This window comes from Ambystoma mexicanum, chromosome 9 (genome assembly GCF_040938575.1).
Source record: "Ambystoma mexicanum isolate Mex_15411 chromosome 9, UKY_AmexF1_1, whole genome shotgun sequence".
Classification (NCBI taxonomy): domain Eukaryota; kingdom Metazoa; phylum Chordata; class Amphibia; order Caudata; family Ambystomatidae; genus Ambystoma; species Ambystoma mexicanum.
This window is the reverse complement of record NC_090931.1, coordinates 591,479,626-591,502,517: the sequence shown is the minus strand read 5'-3', so window position 1 is coordinate 591,502,517 and position 22,892 is coordinate 591,479,626. Positions and strand designations below refer to the sequence as shown.

The window sequence follows — 22,892 nt, the reverse complement described above, 5'->3', positions numbered from 1 at the left end:
CTGTTTGCGATCCACGGACCAAGGTTTTCTGTTGATCCCACCTTCTAAAACCACTTGTTGGGGTGACAGACGCTTTTCGGTGCCCGGCCCACGGGCCTGGAACTAACTTCCATCACACATTAGAGAGACTCAGTCCCTGGCTGTCTTTAGGAAGAAATTGAAAACATACCTGTTTGTATAAATCTAAAATGCCTGTATTGTATTGCATTACATAGATTGTTAAAATCTGCGCCTAGATGCAGCTTGCTGCTTGGTTCTTATGAATTTGTGCAATATCAATTCAAAATCAAATTGTGTTATGTAGGGGCGAGATGCTTCCCGTTTTGTGTCTCCTCTTATTAACCAATCGTCGAGTTATGGGTGTATATGAGAAAGCCCCATGCTCCCCTGGAAAGCTGCCACTGGTGCAAGGCACTTCGAAAATTCTCAGTGCAGACCATAGCCCAAACGGTAGTAGCCTGAACTGATAGTGGTGGTTCCCTACAACAAATCTTAGGAACTTTCTGTGGTACTTGTGTACAGGGACATGAAAATACACATACTGTTGGTCTAGCAATGCAAGGAAGTCTCCTGGTTGGACCGCCTTGATGACAATCTGGTAATATGATCTTTTTGAACATTTGTTTGCCTCTGGACTTGTTCGGGGTAGGTAGATATAATATAGGCCTCCATCTTCCGTCTGGCGTTTATGACAAAGAAGCAGGAGTAGACTCCTTTGCGTCACTGGCACTCTTTGTATGGCCTGTTAGACAGAATTTTTCTGACTTCGTCCTGTAGGATGTGCAGATGGGGCCGTTGGTGCATGTCTGGGGGCACCCGTGGTAACGCTTTGCCGAACTCTAGAACATGACCCAGTCGAATAATATCTAGAACCGAAACATCTGTTGTCACTTCCTGCCATGACATGAGACGATTTTGGAGGTTGCCTCCCATTTGTGTTTTTACGTGCGTGCAGGCTACTGAGTAACGCAAGTTGATAGGACAGTTTATCTTAAGTCCACCAAGGGGCTTCATAAAACTATACCATGGGCAATACAGTAAACTCCAACTCTTATTATACACCTGTTCTGCTGGTAGTGTGAACACATCAGTCAGACTTACCCTACGGGAGAGAGAAGAACAAGTTACTTACCAACTGGTAATGTTCTTTCGACTGGATGTTCCTCCAACGTTTTCCACATCTTTGACATGTAATATCCACTGCTGTGTACTTCGGAAATTTTTCGGCAGAGAGCGTCCTGCGTCGATGGCGTCGGGTCGATGTCCCTCGAAGGCCTGCGTCGAGGCCGACATCACCTGATGTTATAAATAGGACGCATAGCACCCGTAGACTCAGTTTATGTTTTTTCCTCCATAACGTGTGACATGCTCATACACAATGCCTGCTTGACCGCACACAGCCTTGAGGGAACGTAAGCTGCAATAGCATAGGAAATTCTCCAGGGGGGCAGGCTGGGAGGACGATGTGGAATACGTTGGAGGAACATCCAGTCGAAAGAACGTTACCAGTTTGTAAGTAACTTTTTTCGAATGGATTGTGTCCTCCAACGTATTCCACATCTTTGACAGACTCCCAAAACAGTACCAGAAAATGGAGGAGGGAAAAGAATGTAGAATACCCAATCAGATGGCAGAATAAAGAACCGCCTTACCAAAGGCCATATCTTGACCATGGAGCGTATCCAGGGAGTAATGTTTGACAAAGGTGTGGATAGAAGCCCATGTCGCTGTGTCACAAATATTCCTAATAGGAACTCTCCACTGCAGTGCTGTGGAAGTAGCCACGCCCCTAGTGAAATGAGCTTGCAACACTTCAGGAGGGTCCTTGCCTGCCAATCTGTAACATTCAGTAATGGCGAGGAGGGCAATCCACCTGGACAAGGTCTGTTTGGTAACAGCCTGGCCCAATCAGTGTCCAGCATATCCCACAAAGAGTTCATCGTCCACTCTGACCCTGTACATCCTAGAAATATAAAAGCTCAGAGCTCTCCTAAGGTCCAACCTATGGAGTCGCTCCTCTCCCTTACCAGGATGAGGAGGCGGATAGAAAGAAGGAAGTACCACTTTCTGGCTTAAATTAAACTCAGACACTACCTTAGGTAGAAAGGAAGGACGTACCCTCAGTACAACCCTATCCGTGTGGAACACAGTAAAGGGCGGATTAGATGAAAGTGTCTGCAATTCACTCACTCTGCGAGCGGATGTAACCGCAACCAAGAACAACGTCTTGAAAGAAAACCGTCAAAGGACAAGAGTGCAAAGGTTCAAATGGAGCACCCATCAGGAATTTCAAGACCAAATTCAGATCCCAAACCGGCACCTGAAACGGGGACGGCGGTAACACATTAGGAAGCCCTTTAAGAAATTGGGAAATCAAAGGAATCTTAAAATAAGAACATTCTTCAGATGAGTGCTTGAAGATAGACAGCGCCACCAGGTAACCTTTAATGGTACCTACTTGAAGGCCCCTGTGGGCCAAAGAAAGCAAGAAAGACAGAACCAATGGAATGGAACACAGAAAAGGATCAACATCTTGTCCTCCGCACCAGTAGTCGCAAAACTTAAGCCAACGGCAACAGTACATGGATTTGGTTGCCAGCCGCCTGGCCGAAAGCAACACCTCCATCACGTCATCCGCAAAGTCCCAATCCTTAGATCTCAACCTTTCAGATACCAAGCGTGATGGTTGAGAGTCTTGACCACTGGATGGAGAACCCGACAACCACCCCGCCCCCGAGAGAAGATCCTCTCGATAGGGAAGTCACCGTGGAGGGCAGATGGAAATTTCTAGAAAGTCCGGGTCCAACGCTCTCCTGGCCCAATCTGGAGCAATGAGGATCATGTGGGCTCTGAACCTCCACAACCTCCTTAACACTTGAGGAATGACAGGGACCGGCAGAAATGCATACAGAAGTGGGAATGACCAATCCACAACAAATGCGTCTCCTAAGGCTCCTCTTGGAGGAAATTCCCATGAGCAGACTCTCCCGCACTTCCGGTTGGCACTGGTCGTGAAGAGATCCACTTGTGGAGTTCCCCAAAGGGTGAAGATCTCCAGAAGGACTTCCTGAGCCAACTCCCACTCGTGAGAGACCATGCTCTGCCTGCTCAGAGCGTCAGCCGCCGCATTCTCGTCTTCAGCCAGATGAACTGCCGAGAGTGATATACCCTGCTGGATTGCCCAGAACCAGAGCTGCATCGCCTCTCTGCACAACGGGCAGAAAAGCCTTCAGGGCCAGCCTGATGGCCCTCAGGATGATGTGGAGTTTAGACTCTGACAGAGACCAACGACCGCTGGCGGTCAAATCGTCAGCATGAGCTCCCTATCCTGTGAGGGAAGCGTACGTCACTACAGTCACCTCCGGCCACGGTTGCCAAAACGGCTCCCCCTTCATCAGGTTCCCCTCATTGGCCCACCACAGAAGATCCTGCGAGAGAGAGTGGAATCTGAACGGGATCTAACATCTTGCCTGAGAATTGTGACCGCTGCATCTCGAGGACCCACTGCAGGGATCTCATCCTCAGTCTGGCCTCTGGCACTAGAAAAATGCAGGATCCTGTGAGGCTGAGCAACCTTAAGAATTCGAAAGCCAGGAGACGCTGGGCATGTTGAAACTTGTCCAACTTCTGCACAATGTGATGAGCCCTCACCTTGGGAGGCAAGCACTTCCAAGGATGTGTCCAACACAGCCCCGATGTACTGGAGCTGTTGGGAAGGTGTCAGATGCGACTTCTTGAAATTGAGGGAGAAAACCCAGCTTGTGGAGGGCAGGTGAGCCAAGATGATCCGTCGCTTGCTCAGGAGATCGCGCAGGATCAGCCAGTCGTCCAGGTAGGGGTAGACGTGAATTCCCCCCTCGCCTGAGACAGGCTGCCACCACCACCATAAGCTTGGGGAAGACCCTCGGGCGCAGGTCAATCCGAATGGCAGGACCCGAAACTGAAAAGTGTGAGCTGCTAGCCGCAAACCTCAGGTACTTTGTGCTTTGGATGAATCGGCACATGAATGTAAGCATCCTGTAGGTCCAGAGACACCAACCAATCCTGAAGTCGAAGGGCCTGGAGGACCTGAGAACAAGAGTGACCATCTTGAACTTGTCCTTCCTGAGAAGTTTGTTCAACCAACGCAAGTCCAAGATGGGTCTCAATCTCCCGTCTTTCTTTGGAATCAAAAAATATCGTGAATACCATCCCTTGCTTCTCTCCGCTACAGGCACCAGTTCTATAGCGCCTTTCTTCAGGAGTGTCAAGATTTCCTGCACAAGGAGCGGATCTGGAAGCTTCAAAGAGAGATTCCCCGGTGGATTGTCGTGAGGTCACTTTAGGAAGGGAACGAAGTAGCTGTGGGCTATTGTATCCAGAACCCACGTAGCCAAAGTAAAAGCTCACCATTCTTTGAGATGCTGAGACAGTCTGCCCCCAACCGGCGAACAATGGAACATGGCCTCATGACTGTTTTGGAGCAGCTGCGGCAGCGCCTGAAGGGAAAGAGGCAGCTGCCTGAGCGGCTTTGGCACCTCCATTTCCTCGACCACCACGGGTACTTTTTCGCTGGCCCCTTTGACTGGCGGCTCCTTTTGTCCTACCAAAAGAGGAGTAGTAACTAAAAGGAACCTCCCCTCCACTACTGTCCCCTAGGACGAAAAGGCAGAGGTTGACACACAGCTGCACTCAAAGATTTAGCCACAGCTTTTGAGGTCTGCAACCTCTCAAGGCTCTCGTCAGCCTTGCTGCCAAACAAATGCGCGCCATCAAAGGGCATGTTCAAAAGAAGGGCTTGCACATCCAGAGCAAAACCAGACTTCCACAACCACGCAAATCTGCGTATAACGGTGCTCGCAGCCATGGACCAGCTAACAAATCGGCTGTGTCCAATCACGACTGAAGGGATTAACACATGGCATCCTTGCCCACTGGCACGAGAGCAAGGAACCCATCCCTTTCTTCCCCTTTGGGAATATGCTCAGCTGCTAGAGAAACTCAATCCCTCAGTGTGTGTGAAAATCTTGCTAAGCCACAAGTGGAGTTGGCTGACTTCAGCGCCATACTCCACGCAGAAAACACCTTGCATGCCCAACCATCGAAGCGTTTGTCGTCCCTATCAGGAGGGATGGTAGGGTACGCCACCTGCCTCGAGGTGGCTGTAGCCACCTGAACCACCAAACTCGCGGGAGTGGGGTGAGAGGAAAGGTAGCTGGGGTCGCTACTGGAAGGGTGGTATTTTTCAGTCAACTATTTGTTAACCGCCGGAAGAGATTCCGGTGTCTGCCAAGCAGCCGCCACCCTTTCTGCAACGTCAAATGAAAAGGTAACACCGGGTCAGAGGACGGACCTTGATCCAAAATATCAGTTAAGTCATCCTGAACAAAACCTTGACTAAGCATGAGCCCCAGGCTCAGGACTGCCAAACTCCACTGCAGGAGAAGTGTCCAAGCCACTGGCATCATGAAGCGATTGACATAACTCTTCCAACTGACTGTCCCTGGAAAAGACAGGAGCCACATCAGGCTCAACAGGGTCAAATTCCAAATCTGACCTCTCCTCATCCTCATAGATATCATCCAGAGGGAGAAGACAGAAGAGGGTCTGGAATCCTTAACAGGCTTCACAGAGTTGGAAGTAGTCTTCCTTGGAGGATCCACAGTACCAGGGACCTCCATCTGCATATTCCGGCCAAAAGGCCTCGAAGGCATCGACTGCTTCGGCGTCGCCGAGGGCTGGTGTGAAGGCAAAGCTTTGGCATCCGTATGCGACGGACATGGTGCCGGCTGAGTCGATGCCGACCTCGAGCCCATACCAGATTTCCACGGTCTCGCCGGGAACGAAGACCGAGACCTTGAAGCACGTCTCTGGCGATCAACCTGAACCTTGTTCGAATGGGACCTCGAAGGTTTCCGTTGAGAATCGCGCCGAGGACCCGAGCCCGAAGATGCACGAGCCAAGACCGTTCCCTGCTGGCTTCTTCCAAAGGCGCTGACGGAACGGTGCCCTGGGATTGAAAAATCGCCAACATCTGCTCCCTGAAGGCTGCCCATTCCTACGGAGTGGAGGACTTTGTAGGACAAGCCACTTTCCTCGCGGCGCCATCCTCCAAGGGGGACGAATGGCGGGAACCACTCCGGGACCGAGATCCCCGGGACTCCTTCCGACGAGGAGAGTCGCCCCCTCGAATCGTCGGTGGACCTCCCCTTAGCAGCTTTACAGGACTTACTGGGTTTGCAATCCCTACCTACCTGTAACTTCCCCTTACGCTCCCTCAAGGCCTTAGCAGTCAGCAACTGGCATTTGGAACACTCTTCGGTGGCATGACTCTCACCCAGACACCACAAACAAATGGGATGCGGGTTCGTAATCAACATCTCAGACTTGCAGTCCTGGCAACTCTTAAAGAAGAAGACATATTCACGAGGAATACACAAGGTGCGCCGAGTCTCTGAAGCAAACACGTTTGCAGAAAAAACAGATCTTAGGCTACGGGTGCTGTGCGTCCTATTTATAACATGCGGTGACGTCGGCCTCCACTGAGACCTTCGAGGGACATTGACCCAACGCCACTGACGCAGGACACCCTGTGCCGAAAAATGTACAAAGTACACTGCTGTGAAAGATGTGGAATACGTTGGAGGACAAAATCCATTTGAAGGCTGTAGATGGGTACAAAGACATTGTACCATACATATGGTCCAAAGAAACACTGATGTATTGTAAAAATGATGGTTACTTTTATATATACACACACAGGACAAAAGAGAATTCTTTAGAAAGCTAAGTACTATTATCATGCATAAACAAACATAAAACCAACACAATACTTATGGTATGCAAACCAAAGTACAATGATTATTTAGAAAAGCAATATGCAGTTCAAGGTGAGTAAAAGCTAGTGATACACATTTAGAATGGCAGGATGAAATTCATGGGAAGTAAAACCACATTATTTAGACTTTTAGAATGACTCAAGGTAATGTAAGCAGACCCTATTGGTAATAACCTACAGTGTTATTCTGTTTCAGGAATACTCTAGTTATACCAACACTGTTCCAAGCATACAACACTGTTACAAATAAACACTTTGCAACTTCTTTCAGAATGGATAAAGTTACACTCAGATTACTTTTCAGAACACTGTTCAAAGGTAAGCAAATAACTCATACCTTTCAGAGGGCAAGCAAGCTACTCAGGAAACACATTTAGAATGGCAATCAAGCTATTCAAGGCAAGTAAAATCTTATTGGTCATAAACTCTAACACTATTTCTAGTACAGGAATAGTCAATTATACCAATGATACTTCAGAAGAGGGGAACGCCATTCTAAGGTCAGTAAAGACCTGTGTATACTTTTCAGAGGGGCAGAATGCAACTCTAGGATAAGTGAGAACTCTGTAAAACTGTTTTAGAAAGGCACTAAGCAGTTCAGGTTAAGCAAACCCCAATGTTACACTTTTAGAATGGCAGCAGCTATTCAAGGCGAGCAAACCCTATTGTTAGACTTTAACACTTATTCAGTTGCAGGAATAATAAAGAAATACCAACTAATTACTTTCTAGAAAAGTGGAACACAATTCAAAAGTAAATAACTTAGTAACCCGTTGTAACTTATTCCGTTTCACCTTTAACAATCAAGTACTTTGCAACAATTTTACTAGAAAGTGTTCAGGGACTTCGTAGAAGGCTTCCTAGATGCATTCCGGCATTAGGCTTGGGCGAACGGTATGGGCGAACTCCCAACCACATGAATCAGCCACACAGGAGCGACACAAGACTTTATGTAAGTACTGCCCAAGCCTATACACTACCTCACCAGTGAAGAAGAGCTTGCAGATGGATGCCTTCATGATGCAGCAGCACAGGACCCGGTCTCTGGATTCTTGGTCGTGGTGACGAAACAACGGACACTGGATGGGAACTTGCAGTAGCAGGTGACAGAAAAGGCTCCTAACAAAGGATGCTTCTATGCATGACGCGGCTCTGTGAATCTGGTGCCGTTTTATACGTACTAGATGAAGGACAGTTGTCGCTGGTCGGATTCTCCTTGCTATTCTGGTCCTGCACTCTGATGAGGGGACTTCAAGGATTCAAATCGTCTCTCTGGAGTTCTAGGTATAGTCCACTAAAGTTTCAGCAAGCATAGCAATTCGGAAGATGTGGCACACCACTCAGGCTTGAGGTCCTATAGTATTGGCGGTTTGCAGCCCAGAAAGGTCACTGCACGTCGTGGGATGGCTCGTTTTGCAGGTTATCTCAAGACTGAAGGGTTCCAACAGTCTCTGGCTAGGAGTCGTCTTTGGGACTCCCAGGTCACATGGAAGAAAGGGCAAGAAAAGGCTCTGGTCACACAGCAGGCATCTCTGCTCACTGCAATCGGCTATACAAGTCTTCTCTTCATCTTCCTCCTCGCATTCAGCTCCAGTGGTCGACTTGTCTTCAGCTTCCAGAATAGGACAGTTATACACACACAACTTCTGCAAACTCTCCCTGCAGTTTATGGAAAGGGTGGGATGGCTGTCTAATCAGGACAGCCAGCACCCCAGTGGGAACGTGTTTTGCTCAAGCACACCAGAAGCCAAAGGGCTGCAGAGTTTTGGACTCCTCAATCACTTCCTGCCTTCACAGACACTATGGAGCCTTCAAACCTTCAACGATGACCTTCCCCACCGAGGATGGCAGAAGACCACCTACGAAAGGACAAGCACACTACAAATGGCACACAAAAAACAATCTCACAGCCAGGACGGGTGCCTACACCAATAAAACAAACACAAGAAGCTGGCGGAGCATCTTTGAGCATCTTCCCAGGAAGCTGAGGTCACCCTCTTTGTCACCAGTTTCTGAAATTATGCTGGATCAAATCCTAGAGCATCAAATGAATTCCAACTTTGAACATGGGTATTCCCCTGTGTTCTCAAAAGATGGAGTCAGACTCGCACTGTCAACCGCTTACAAAGCCTGGAGTCCCATCACAACCACTAATAGGACCGTGCCACTGTTGGCTAGGTATAAACCCGCAGATTCTATTGTTGCTACAGGTCTGAAAGCTCTCTACAGACCCTGGTGGCACAATGAGATACGTGGCTGCCCGCACTACAAACACTGCAACCACTAATAGCAAGGCAAGTGCCTGTGCCTTCCTTTCGCCCTCTTCACCACAAGGACCAAGGTCTAGAACAAAGTCACCTACATCCAGGCCAAGATCAGTCTCTTGAAGTACCATCGAAGTCCCCTAGGAGGTCGCAGTCTCCTTTTAAGCAGCTTTGAAAATCATCGGTGGCTGGAAGAGCATCTCCAGCACCGCCACAGTCACCTGAACGGCCAAGAAAATCTCTGTGTAGAGCGGGAAGAAGGCCAGCTATCATCGTCCGATACAGAAGGAGCAGCAAAGGATATTGACTACTCCATCGCTTTCTCAGTAGCACAAGACTGGGACTTAGACGATAATGCCATGGGTTCTGTCACTGACGACCTGCCTAAAACAGTCTTGGAGTCTTAGAGTTGCATTTTGCCCCTCTGAAAAATATATGGGCACATACTTAAATTGAACTGCTAATTGCCTTTCTTAATAGTCTGCTAGAGTTCCTAGTTACCTTAGAATTGTATCCTACACTTCTGAAAAGTATCCTTGGTGAAATGATCTATTCCTGTATTAGTAATAATGTAAAGGTGTATATACCAATAGGTTATACTGACCTTGAATAGCTGCTGCTAATCTACAACTGTAATTGGGTTGTGCTTTCCCCGAATTGCTTTAGCGCACTTCTAAAATAGTTAACTAGGTTCTTGCTTGTCCATGAGTAGCTGAAAGCCCCTCTGAAATGTATAGGAGTTACTTTACTAGCCCTGAACTGTGTTGTTAAAAGTAATAGTGGTAGTGTAACTGTATCCATTCATAATAGAAGAAAGTTACATATGCTGCAAGACATACTTATAACAGTGTTGGTCTATTTAAGTGATTCTATAGCTCAATAAAACTGAATAAGGACCAATGGGGAAACCAGAGATAAGCATATGACACAGGGTCCAGCCAGCATGGCCAGATCTAATCCTTAAAATGAGACGACTTCCAAAAAACTGTGAGAGTCCTCCAGCAGGTAAGAAAGCTACCTGCTTTCCAAGAAAATGTTGCCGGCATCGGGTGCTCCTACTTCCTGGGAGGCACATTTGGTAGCAGCAAAACCAACCCAGTCCTTAGCAGGGCACCCATTCACATAGTAAGATGGGGAGTACCTATTATAGAATATCCCTGGATTTTTTTTATTTTTACTTGCTTTTTTTCAAAGGCTTGCTAATCTAATGCATTATTTCGCCAAATGTAGAATTTCAGTGTGTATTTTAAAGTCTTGTGATAAGTTTCTGGTTTCTAAACGCTACACAAATATGCACGCTGTAATAAAAGTGAATATTTCAAGAAAAAAAATGCTGCAGTCTTTCACACAGGAAGGAAAGATGGTTGAACTACCAACTGATCTCTCGGCAGTCTGAAAAGAGGACTGAGACATTATGAGAAGGTTCATATACAGGATACATGGTTCTTTACAACCTACAATGCCAAAGATTGTAGTCCTCCTGTACTTACCATATCCATCAGGGTTCGAGCGAGGTGTGTAGAAACTCTGCACTCCACAAGTCTTACAAAAAGTGTGCCGGGCTCGGTGAGTGTTGAATGTGTATGTTGTTAAATTATCAGCACCCTATAAAAAAAAATAAAGAAAATTGAACTGGAACATGCAGTATGGTTTACACAATATCATACGTTTTGACAGTTCTAGAGAATGTTTTACTGTTTCATTCTTAAGCTTGAACAGCCAGATAGCACTGGTTGTCAACAAAATGCCAGTCATACATTTGGTTAAGTTAGAAAAGTTTGCATTCACCATCTGGACCTCATAAGAGTAGTGTAAAGTAATGTTTGCTACCCGACTGTTGTAAGAAATTATCTTACAATGGTAGACACTTCCACAAGGCAGCGGTGATGATCAATTACCTTGTTTTTATCACATTCATTAGGTTACCGAAGTTGGGGGAACTCCTTATAGGCCCTCATTACAACCTTGGCGGAGGACCATGGTGCTATTAGCACCATGGTCCATGCCGCTAAGGTTGCAATTCCGCCATGGTCCCTTCCCCATTCCCATTTTTGCCCCATAGGGCATAATGGGAATGGGGAAAGGCGATAATTACGGCACCGTAAATTACGGTGCCGTAATTATCGCCAAGGTCCCTTTGCGGCATGGCTTTTAACGGCTGCAAAAAGCAGCTGTTAAAAGCCATCCCGCAAAGGGAACCTTGTAATCAGGTGTTAAGGGTCGGCGCCGTTTACGGCGCCGTAAACCCCTTAACGCCTGGGTCCTAATGAGGCCCATAGTATTTTGCTGCCGTTATTTAAATCGTGCGTATGAATCAAACGAATCAATAAAAATGCTTCTAGAGACTCACTATGGAAACAAAAAACTATGTCCATAAACTAACTGGGATTTGGCATATAACTGAGAGGGAAGTGGAGTTAGCTGTAGGCAGTTGGATTTGGAAAGAACAGTGTTGTTTAGAACAATGTTGTTTGGATATGGTACTAACAGGGAAGTCAAGCAAGACCGGAAATCAATACCCTCTTAGGTTTTGGCTCTCAGTTTGCTCCTCCAATGATAAGGCTTTACCACCAATTACCAATTCAAAGTACACATGAAGACACCCCACGCCAGCAGACTAGCACCCTGCCACTTAATGTTGCAAAGGTAAACCAACCAGGGCCATCAGGAGGGTGGCAGAGGAGGCAAACTGCCCAAGGCTTCGCCATCAAAGGGGTGGGGGGGCCTCGCGGAGCGTTTGCACGTGACAAGATGCACACAGCTCTACTTATCTAGCATATCTGTAAGCTTTCAATGCAACTTTAAAGTGGAATCACAAAAAACCCAATTCTTTTAACTGTCTTGTTGGATATTTCTGTAGAAATGTTGTGTTATTCACATCTTCAAAAACAAGAGAAATGACTGTGTAACAGGCAGATGACCTTAATTAATTTCGTTGCATGTGCAAGTCTCTTAAATGTGATTATAACAAAATATTCACAAATAAGGTGTACAGCAATGTACAATTTAGCTTGGAAATTACGCAGGCCATTACCCAAAATGCTACACCAAAGTGAAATCCTGGACAACCTTTAATTTCACTGCCAGTCCCGAAGAGTAATTTAGTTCACCACATTCTTCATTTGAAAAAAAAAATAATAGATCCAAAAAAAAAAAAAAAAAAAACACTATATGGCTGCTTTATAAATAATACTAAAAATTGTGACTTTATGCCTATATTGCACACCACAAAGTCCTTTGTCTCAGCCTCCTCATGGAAGCGCCACCTGGTTGATATTGTATTTAATGTGATTATACTAAAGAGTATAGTTTTCAAGCATATGCCTGTTAGGTGAGTTTTACTGAAGTCCCACTTGGAGGTAAGACTTAAATAAGCTATGCGTGTATATACTATAATACTGTGCTGCGCGCGATAACGGACAAAGGCAGGGGGAGCGCCACGTTGCCTTAAGTACTGGGCTGCTGCTGGCTGGCGTGTGGCGTGCCACTCATTAGCATGTTACGCACACCGACTTGCTGTCATCAGGCTGCCTGTCATTAATGGCGGATTTCAGCCCGCCCCACGGAGCTGCTCTGCCACAGCTGAGCAAGGGAGGTCAGTCACGCAGCGCTAGCTGAGCTCCTGTTCAACTTACAACAGAATAGGGCTACAGCCGACGTGGGCCTGCTTACTGAAGTCGTGGTTGAAGGCATCGTTGATGAGGGCCTCTGCAGCATCGCTGCCAATGAAGTCTTAGCCGTCGACGAAGACCTGGATGTGGCCTCCTTACGGGAATGCTTTTTCGGTTTATCCTTTGACGAAGGACCATGTTTCGAAGGTCTCACATATGATACAGCACCCACCGGCAAGCTTACCGGCAAGCTTACCATGGATGGGCATGGTGACAGAGCGCATGTGCGCCGAACTAGGACCCGCAGCATCTCCCGTTGGCTCAGCAGCCTGACGATTGGCCTTACGGACACCCTGCTGGGATACATCCTCGGCCAATCTCGACCTCTTACCTGAGGGAGACCACCGCAGAGGTCGATTGGATCTGCCTGAGGGTGCCCAGAGGCCAAGCCAGAGGCCCAGTTTTCCTTCAGCCACACTACCACACTACCAACCGTTGGTAACAGTCTCTCTCAGTCTTAGCTCGGAAACTTCGGCAGATGTTGCATCGGTTTTCAGCATGGTCGGGAGGCAGACAAAAGAGGCACCTTGTGTGCCTGTCCTCCATGTAGATATGATATGGCATTTATAACGCGCCTATACACAAGTGTTTCAAGGAGTGACGAGGCAAGGCAGGGGGAACAAAGGGAGGACAGACAACAATCCTACTAGACCAGGTGTCATTTAGATCGCGCAAGTGAGTGGGATGGGGGAAAGGGACAGTGCAGTACATGGGAATAGATAACAATAAGTAAATGTAACAGCCAGCAAGTGGAAGGGCAAGTGCAGACATCAGGTGTCAAGTGCTGGTAGGGGGACTGTAGGGATACAGAAACAAGTGCAGGGGTTGCCAGGCAGGCAGTGCAGGTGTGTGAGACTGGTTGGGGGATCGGGGAGACATGGGCCAGGATCAGAGGGTGTCCAGGTAATCCAGTGCAGATCCGGATGCAGCCAGGATGTCAGCAGGGGAGAGGAGGAGAAAAAGCAGAAGCAAAGAGAAAGGTTTTGAGGTGCTTCCGGAACCGGAGATGGTTCTCCTGAAGTCTTTTTTTTTCCCTCATGAATTTTTATTAAGCATTTACCATTTTCCAAAAACAAGACATGACTGTAAAACATCAATAGGAAACAACGTTCAAGAACTCCCAACCCAACCCCCACCCAACCACCCCTCACCCACCCCTCGCACCTACCAAAGCAAAACCAGGGGGACAATGGAGAGACAGATATCACATAGAGCCGGGACCAAGTAGACAGTCAAAACTGACGAATCAGGTTTGCATCACAAAAATAAAGGAAGACCAATAAGGAAATAGGAAGCACACCGCATATTAACAGATAGAGGTTTCTCAGATTCACAATCTTTGTGAAGCAGAACTACCATCCAGTCTTGCAAAAAGGAGTTCATGGTGTCATGGGTGAGGGCTGAGAGTTTTTCATACGTGAGGATCACCCAAAGTTTTGCTAACCAGTCAGCTTTAGAAGGCATCACAGAGGCCCTCCACCTTTGGGCCAGGGCTAGTCTCCCCGCACGCAGCATGGCTTGGATCACTTGCGGCAAGGCTGATTCTTCCGCATCCGAGACCGGAACACCAAAGGGGACAACCAAGGGCCGCAGGGGCAGGATGGCTCCAGTAATCTCCTTAATCCAACTCAGGAGTTCCGTCCAGAACAGCTGAGCAGCGGGACAACCCCACCAGAGGTGGAACCAGGACCCACGCTGACCAGTCCCTCGCGCAGAGTGGAGAAGATCCTGAATATATTCTAGCAAGTCTCTCTGGAGAAAGGTGCCATGCATGAAGCGTCTTAAAATTATGTTCCATTGCCGCCATGTACAGGGTTCCAGAGAAAAGTGCCTTGAAGATGGCTGCCCAAGTAGACGCATCTATTTCACCCTCCACCCATCTCTCCCACTGTTTCTTGAAGTTCTGTCTGGAATCTACATCAGCTGTAATCAAAGCACTTTGCATTTTCGAAAGAGAGCCCTTCCTACTTTTGGATTCCAGTATCACTCATTCCAGCGGAGTGGGGGATCGGGTCAGGTCGCCTACCCACTGGGGGTCAGTCATAATACCCTTCACTCGCATGTAGTCAAAAATAGAGATCGAAGCTGCACCCAGAGATTCCACCAAACTATCATAGTCCATGAATACTCCCTGCCGAAACAGTTGAGCTGCTCGCTCCAGTCCCCAGTCTGGCCATTCCTGAGTTCCCCGAAAATTCCTCTTGCCCAAATCAAAAGGGGGTGCCCACACTGAGGACAGGGGGGAGGGCCAGGAAGAGAGGGTGGCATTTCCCCTGCTTTTCGTCCACAGTGACCACAACACCGATAAAGTGGGGTGTGCTTTTGCTGCCTTCGGAAGGGGGCTGCCCACAGCCCAAAGGAGATCCCTAACTTTTCTGGGGTGTACGTGAACATCTTCAATATACAAATAGGTCCTCAACTCGTCTCTCGAATGCTCCAGGAACATCCTTAACTGGGCCGCTTTATAGTAACGACGGAAATCAAGCAGGCCGAAGCCCCCATACGAGCGAGGGAGAGTTAAGGTGTCGTGACCAACCCTCTGCTTCTTTCCCTTCCAAATAAAGTGAACCACCTCCGATTGGAGAGCTTTAAAAAATGTATCCGGAATAGTAAATTGAAGAGTGGAGAACAAGTAAAGCAGACGAGGAAGAACATTCATCTTGACAGACACCATGCGGCCGAACCAAGAAAGCGTCAAAGGAGACCAGCGCCAGAGATCCGCAACAATTCTCGCAAGAACGGGGGGGGAAATTAACTTCAAAGAGACGGGTCAGATCCCTCGGGATCAACACACCTAAGTAAGGTGTAGCCTCCCGCTCAATTCTGATACCCTCCCAGGAGTCCCCCCCCCCCTCCAAATCTGCAGTGCCCATAGGCATCATACACTGATTTTGGTAGGTTAATTTTCAACCCGGAAAAAGAGTCCAAGGCGTAAATCAGATCTAAAAGGTTCGGGAGCGATTGCCGAAGGTTGGTCACATAAACCAGGAGGTCATCTGCAAAAAGCAAAAGTTTGAAGTCGAGAACGCCACACCAGGCCCCTGCAATCCCTCGATGTTCTCTTACCGCTATGGCTAGGGGTTCCATCGCCAATGCATAAAGAAGGGGCGAGATCGGACAGCCTTGCCGAGTTCCTCGGGAGAGGGAGAATGGAGCTGAGGTCACCCCATTAACCGCGACACTGGCCACCGGACCATTGTACAAGGTTGCAATCCACTTACATAATTTTTGACCCAACGCCATTTTTGCTAGAACCTTGCTCAAATGGGCCCACTCGACTCGGTCAAAGGCCTTTTCCGAGTCCAGAGACAGCAGATAAGCCTCCTCCCCTTTTAGAGCAGCCTCGTGCATCAAACCAGGCGTCTTCCTGATATTGTCGCTTCCTTGTCTCCCCGGGACAAAACCTACTTGATCACCATGTACCAGAGACGGGAGATGAAGAGCTAACCTATTCGTCAAGAGCTTGGCCAGTATCTTAACACCTGTATTAAGCAAGGAGATGGGACAGTATGACTGACATCTTCTCGGGTCCTTCCCTTGCTTAGGAATTACTACAATACAGGCCGAAAGCATAGATGGAGGGAGACGGCCCGAGTATAGAACGCCATTAAACAGTCTGGCCAGAAAAGGGGCCAGGGCGTTGGGAAATACTTTATAGAAGAAGATTGTGAAACCATCCTCCCCCGGAGTACTGCCTGACTTCATTGCACCAATAGTGTCCATTACCTCCTGGGGTGAAATTGGATTCTCCAGCAGGGTGGCTTTCTCTGGGGGAAGGGAAGGGATTGGCAACGCCTCCAGGAAATTGTCTATATCCGACCCATCTCCTACATATTCAGCTTTGTACAGGCATTCGTAATATCTGTGGAACTCGTCTGCTATATCCGGGTCATCTCGACAGCACTCACCATCTGGAAAGGAAAGCGCGTCCAATCGCCTACTCTTCCTGAGCTCGCAAAGTCTCCATGCTAGGGGCTTGTCGGTCATTTCACCCTTTTCCATATATTTTTGCTTAAGAAAGGAAAACTTCCTTTCGGTTTGTCCCACCAGGAGAGATGCAAGTTTAGCCTTAAATTGTTGAAGCTCAGCCCACTTCCCTGGAAACATCTGGGACCTCAGTTTGCCCCCGGCTGAGTAGCCTTGATTTTTTCCCTGAGGAGCTTTTCCTCTCCACCCCTCTCTCGCCTCCTCGACGCCCCCAGCCCTATAAGAACACCCCTGATCGTAGCCTTGAAGGCCTCCCACACCCCCTCCAGGTCCACCTGCCCGCTGTCATTAAACTCAAAAATTCCTCTATGGATGCCAGGATAGACTGAGCTAATTCCTTGTCTTTCAGCAGGAGATCGTTACAGGTCCACCGCTTGGGCCCTGCAGCTACAAGGGGAATCCCCAACTGAACCCTTACCATGTGCACTGCTCTCCTCTGAAAAGTGCACGGAACTACCATAAATCACCAATGCAATTATGGAGCAAATACTTCAACCCAAAAACAGACACAATAATTCACAGCCACGCACACTTTAGAAGATAATCAGCTCTTTATGGCTATTTATTCAAAGCTTACAGGTACATAGAAATAACTCATACAACTAACATGGACATAGATCAAAGAAAACAAAGAATTCAAAGAAAGAATACATCACAGTGGGCGTAACTTAACAAAACTTCATCTCGGCAGAAGCGGCTGAAAGACCCCGATAACAGCCAGGCTGAGAGCACACCAGCCCACAGGAGTGTCGGACCGAGGCGTCCCCCCTCCGACTGAGGTCTTTGTGCTTATCCCTGGCTGTTATCGGGGTCTTTCAGCCGCTTCTGGCGAGATGAAGTTTTGTTAAGTTACGCCCACAGTGATGTATTCTTTCTTTGACTTCTTTATGTTTTCTGTGATCTATGTCCATGTTAGTTGTATGAGTTATTTCTATGTACCTGTAAGCTTTGAATAAATAGCCGTAAAGAGCTGATTATCTTCTAAAGTGTGCGTGGCTGTGAATTATTGTGTCTGTTTTTGGGTTGAAGTATTTGCTCTATAATTGCATTGGTGATTTATGGTAGTTCCGTGCACTTTTCAGAGGAGAGCAATACACCATGTCATGGTCAGTCCACGGTGTCACCTCCACCAGCACTTCCGAGATCCTGTCGTAAAGCCCCTTATTCACAAGGATGTAGTCAATCCTAGAAAATGACGAGTGGGGTTTCGAGCAAAATGTGAATAACGGTTCTCGCCCTTCTTGTGCAGAGTGGGAGTCTCTGAGCCCTAGTTCGTCGTTGGTGCTCTGGAAAGAGGCCGCAAGGCGCCTCTGCAACTGGGAGTCTGAAACCGGACGGTTGGTTAACCTGTCAGACGACTGGTCTAGAACCATATTAAAGTCCCCCCCCGACCACTAACGCACCCTCGGTAAAGGTCATAATTTTGAGCTTCAGGTCCGACCAAAAACGGTCCTGGGACTCATTTGGAGCGTATACGGAGATCAAGGTAACCCTGGAACCTCTACACTCCCCCTTAACCATTAAATAACAACCTTCTGGATCATTAGACTGGGCTTGAAGAGAAAAATTGACATTCTGGGAGATCACTATCGCCACACCTCTCCTCTTGACCTGGGAGGCGGCATGAAAGACTTTTTGTATTGAGCGTGCCTGAAATGCGGGTTCTACTTACTTCACTCAGTGGGTTTCTTGGAGGAATAGAACGTCAAGTTTCAGCCTATTAAACTCCTTCACCACCAAAGACCTTTTATAAGGAGAGTTGCGACCTCGCGTATTTAACAAACCCAGTGCCAGCGGATGATTGCGTTCAGCCATATGAGTAAAGTCTAGGAGTTGGCCCCCGTAATTTCAAACTTTCCAACAAAAGCACTCTCGACTTGCTCTCCAATGGATCCCCACAGCATAACTTACTAAGAAAGTAACAAACACTCCAAACCGTAAAAAAACATGAACGCCCCTGTAACCCCATGAGAAGACACCCCAAGAACCCCTCACCTCCCCCTTCCCCGAGCGCCTGGCTTAACAGCGCCATCTAACAGCTGCAACACCAGGCCACCATTGGCTGCCTCCACCAGGGCTGCCTGCTACATGAAAGAAAAAAAAATAAATACAATCCTTCTGAGCGCCTCCAGACCCACAAAATGACCCAAGGACTCCTAGGACCTCCTGCCCGGCTCCTCAGGTCCCAGGAACCTCTTAGGCCACTACATCAAAAACAAGATTCCCCAACAGGCTAAGATGCCGGCTCTCTCGGGGACGGAGGAATCACTTTTCCTAAATTTCCTGTGGCCGCGGACACGATGCCTTTCCACAAATTGGGGGAATTCTGGTGGCCAGATCCTTCTTCATTCCCACCTTCTTTGCCAGGAGCTAAGGCAGAGTCACCCAAAAGTTCACCAGTCATTCTCTGTATGTCAGCTTCCGTAACAAGGGAGTATTTATAGCCTTCGACCTCAAATGAAAGAGAAAATGGGTGGCCCCATCTGCATCGCACTCCCTTGGACTGCAGCCATTTCGTTAAGGGGCCACAGAGCCTCCGGCGTGCGAGAGTGAGCGCCGAGAGATCCTGATAGATCGTTATTTTAGAGCTCTCCCAGTCGATGGGGCCTTTTTTGCACGCCAGCTCCAAAATTTTGGCCTTCTTGGCGTAATAGTGGAATTTCGCAAGGACTGATCTAGGACCACCGGTATGTCCTCCCGCTCTGTCGATGGTTGGATCACTGTTGTTGCCTCCGTCAAATAATGAGTTTATGATAGCTTTGACTGATCTCATGATGTCCGCCTGCGTCTCCCCTTCGCGCTCCGGAATGCCAAGAAATCTTAGATTAGAGCGCTGCCCTCTTTTTTCCAGGTCATCCAATTTGAGGGTGACCTTCTCCTCCCGTCTCTCTAACTCTGCCAGGCGCATGTCAAACTGAGTTTCATAGAGGTCAGTTGAGGTTTGATTGGCCTCCAAGGCTTGGACCCGATCATCAACAGCATCTACCTTCTTGTTGAGGGAGTAGTCTTCTACTAATGTCCGCTCTAAAGCCTCGTATCTCTTCAAGCAGCACTGCCATGGACCGACTCATTGATTGCGCCTCCAGAGATTCTGACTGGGTCGCAGGCTGCATATTGCCCCTTTCCCCCTCCTGCTCAGGGGAGCGCCGAAACTTCTCTAAGGACTGGGACCAGTCCATCCAAACTGGAGAAGATGACCCTGAGGAACGGCAGGTCGGTCAGGCACAGGTAGACCGGCAGCTCAGGTAGACCTCCGGGCGCCCTTCGTCACTCATAACTTGTCAAATTCCTTTGGCGGCTCAAGCACGATGCAAGAACCTCGAGGGTCCACCCTCCGGTTCACCAATAAGACACTAAGGCGGGAGGACACGGTGCAGCAGACTCCCCCACCAGTGCTGCGAAGGAGCTGACAGGATCCTGCAGAGTAGACTGTCGGTGGGATCAGGAGAGGTCACTCACGGCAAAACATCCAGAGGAGGGAGCTGAAGAACTCGAGGATCCTCCTTCACCTAGAACTCTGAGCCAGCTCCCCACTCCTCAGGAAGCAGAACAGGGAGGGTCTCTACATTAGGCCCCCCATGAAGCACAGCATAAAGCCATAGAAGGGGACACAGCTCGGGGGAGTGGGCTCTCAGCCAGGCCGCTACAGTAACACTGGGAAGACTTCAGCTCTCCCGAGACATAAAAACCACTCCGACCCACACCTACTTCGCCTCACTGGGCCCACTCCCCCGCCACTCAACACCGCCTCTCTTCAGGATGAGGACCAACCCGAGTGCGCCCAGTCAGCCCACCACCTCACAGTGTACAAATGCGGATCCACAATTTTGGAAGGCAGATGCAGCGCCTCAGCATCCAAGGTGGGGAGTAATGGTGTGTAAGAGACAGCAGGCCATCACTCCAGGCACCCGAGACCACACACTCGCCAGGTAGCGCTCTGCGAGCTTCCCACTCCAGCGCAGAGGCCCCGAAATACCAGGCAATGCAGCGCGAAGCAGGCACTTGACCAATCCTGCAGCTGCCCGGGCCTCCCACGAACCCCAGTCTGCGCTCCTCTTATCCACAGGACCCCAGGGAAGCTGCGGGCGGCTCGCGGGATGAGCCGGAGACACCAGCTGCTTGCAGATGCTCAATCCTCTGCAGGTCACCACTTCCGAAGCGGACACCTGCAAGCTGGGGAGCTAGGCAGCACCCCCCATCCTCCCCCATGCTTGCGTGGGTGCCCTTACAACTGCTGCCAAGAGGGGGGGATCAGGCTCCGGACCCACACTCGCTCCTTCCACCAAGCGAAGCTGCCGGGGTCTGCGTGCTGGCACGGGCTCCCCCGACGAAATCCCTGTGCCGCCTCAGGACTTTGTATACAGCGAGGCTCTCCAAAAAACTGTTGGGCTTGAATGCCAGAGCTGCAGTCCAAACCGCTGCCTCTCTTCCACCGACGCACAGGAGAGCCTGCCACAGAGCTCTTCGGCGGGAACAGCCTCCTCTCAGGCCCTGCTCGCCTCCTCTCAGGCCCTGCTCGCCACCTTTCTCAGGGATAACGGCACCTCCGGGCGCCGGAGACATGCACAGCTGGTGCTTGGGGGTGTCAGCAAGCCATAGTGGGGGGCCTGGGTCCGCTATCAACTGGCTGGGGGGAGCTCAGGTAGCAAATTTAGGCGCCCCAAGGTGGAGACTGACTAAGAGAAGTCAGCACATCTCAGTGCCCTCTTGTGGCTCCTTCCTCAAGTTTAAGGGAGGCTGTTCCAGAGGGAGGCCCCAGCCGAAGAAAGATATACCACCAACTTGTTGCTTGGAGAAGCGACTGACCCTGAGGGAGTTGCAGGCGGATGAACGAAGAGCTCGAGAAGGAAGATATTTAGGAAGAGAGAGTTGAAGGTATTGAGACCCTGTGCCCCAGAAGGCCTTGTGGACAATGCATAGGGTTTTGAACTTAATCCTTGCAGCCACTGGGAGCAGCCACTGGGAGCCAGTGCAGATATTTCAGACCTGGAGAGATACGATCCCTGGGCTTGAGGCCAAGGGCAAGTCTCGCTGTCCTGTTCTGGATGAGTTGCAGAGGTCAGAGATTAGAGGCAGGCAGATTTAGAAAGAGGCTGTTCCTCAAACCACACCAGGAGCAGAGCTTGAATAGACGCCCCTTGCCTTCCTCCAACATCGTGAGGCGCGAAGTAGGCCTCACTAGGCCTTCCAATACTCGACATGAAGATCTGACTGTGTAGTTGTCGATCTTCACCGTCTACCGCTACTGACTACGAGTCAGCAGATGAGAGATTAAAGACAAAAATAGGAAATTGTTTCTGTCGAAAAACAACAATCATGGAGAAAAAAAAAATAGCTCAAAGAGAAACTCACAAGGACTCCCTGCACCGAAATGTGTGGTAAAAATATGAATAGAGCTGCTGGGGCGGGATTCAGGGAGATGGTCGTCATAGGATGGGTGCAGTATTACCCAGTCTCCAGTGATTGGAAAATTAGAGAAAGGCAGTTTTCAAGCAAGACTGCTTTCTTTTCTTACTGAGGATTCCCAGCCTGGCGGCGGGGAATATTCATGAGCATGTTAATCCATGCCAGAGCCCATGCTGCAGAACAGATGCAAGGACACACTCTTATGGTATTTAAATTACAAGAAGTCCTTTATATCCACTATTAAGGCACTACATCTCAGAAGACTGCTTAAACAGAAAACTGTCACGGTTGGTACAACACAAACTTTGATGTACCTACATAATAAATGAGGCTTTAGACGGATTTGCTCTTCACACATATAACCTCATTTATGTGTTGATTTGTAAGTAACAGATGGTCTTCATACCATAGGTTTCAGTAAGATATCGGGATAGAGTTACCGTCTTATTCCTGCTGATATGTTGTCATTTATATGTACCTTCTTATGAAACCGATTTGTCTACAAAGTATACCCGAGGGTCCACCCAAAGTGTGGCGGATGCGACTGCCAAGTGTGCATGTTGATTTCATGATCTCAATGTGCTTTAGCGTTAGGCTTGTAAGTGGGGTTGCAGGGTCCCAACAGGAACATAATACTGCACTAGAATTCCCACTAGCTCAAGGTCAGGCAGACAGGATTCCTCCGGCCAGGGAAATGGATATTAAGGGACTCTGGTGGAGTGGGGAGCGAGTGGTTTTTCTCTAGAG

At 48.7% G+C, this 22,892-nt stretch overlaps 1 protein-coding gene across 1 annotated transcript in view; it reads right to left on the bottom strand.

The window, feature by feature from the left end:
- Nucleotides 1–22,892, bottom strand: part of CENPV (centromere protein V) — a 64,631-nt gene that overhangs the window by 12,304 nt on the left and 29,435 nt on the right. The window contains exon 4 of the mRNA XM_069615213.1: nt 10,572–10,686. Coding sequence (XP_069471314.1) covers nt 10,572–10,686 — 115 coding nt within the window. The remainder of the gene's footprint in view (nt 1–10,571; nt 10,687–22,892) is intronic.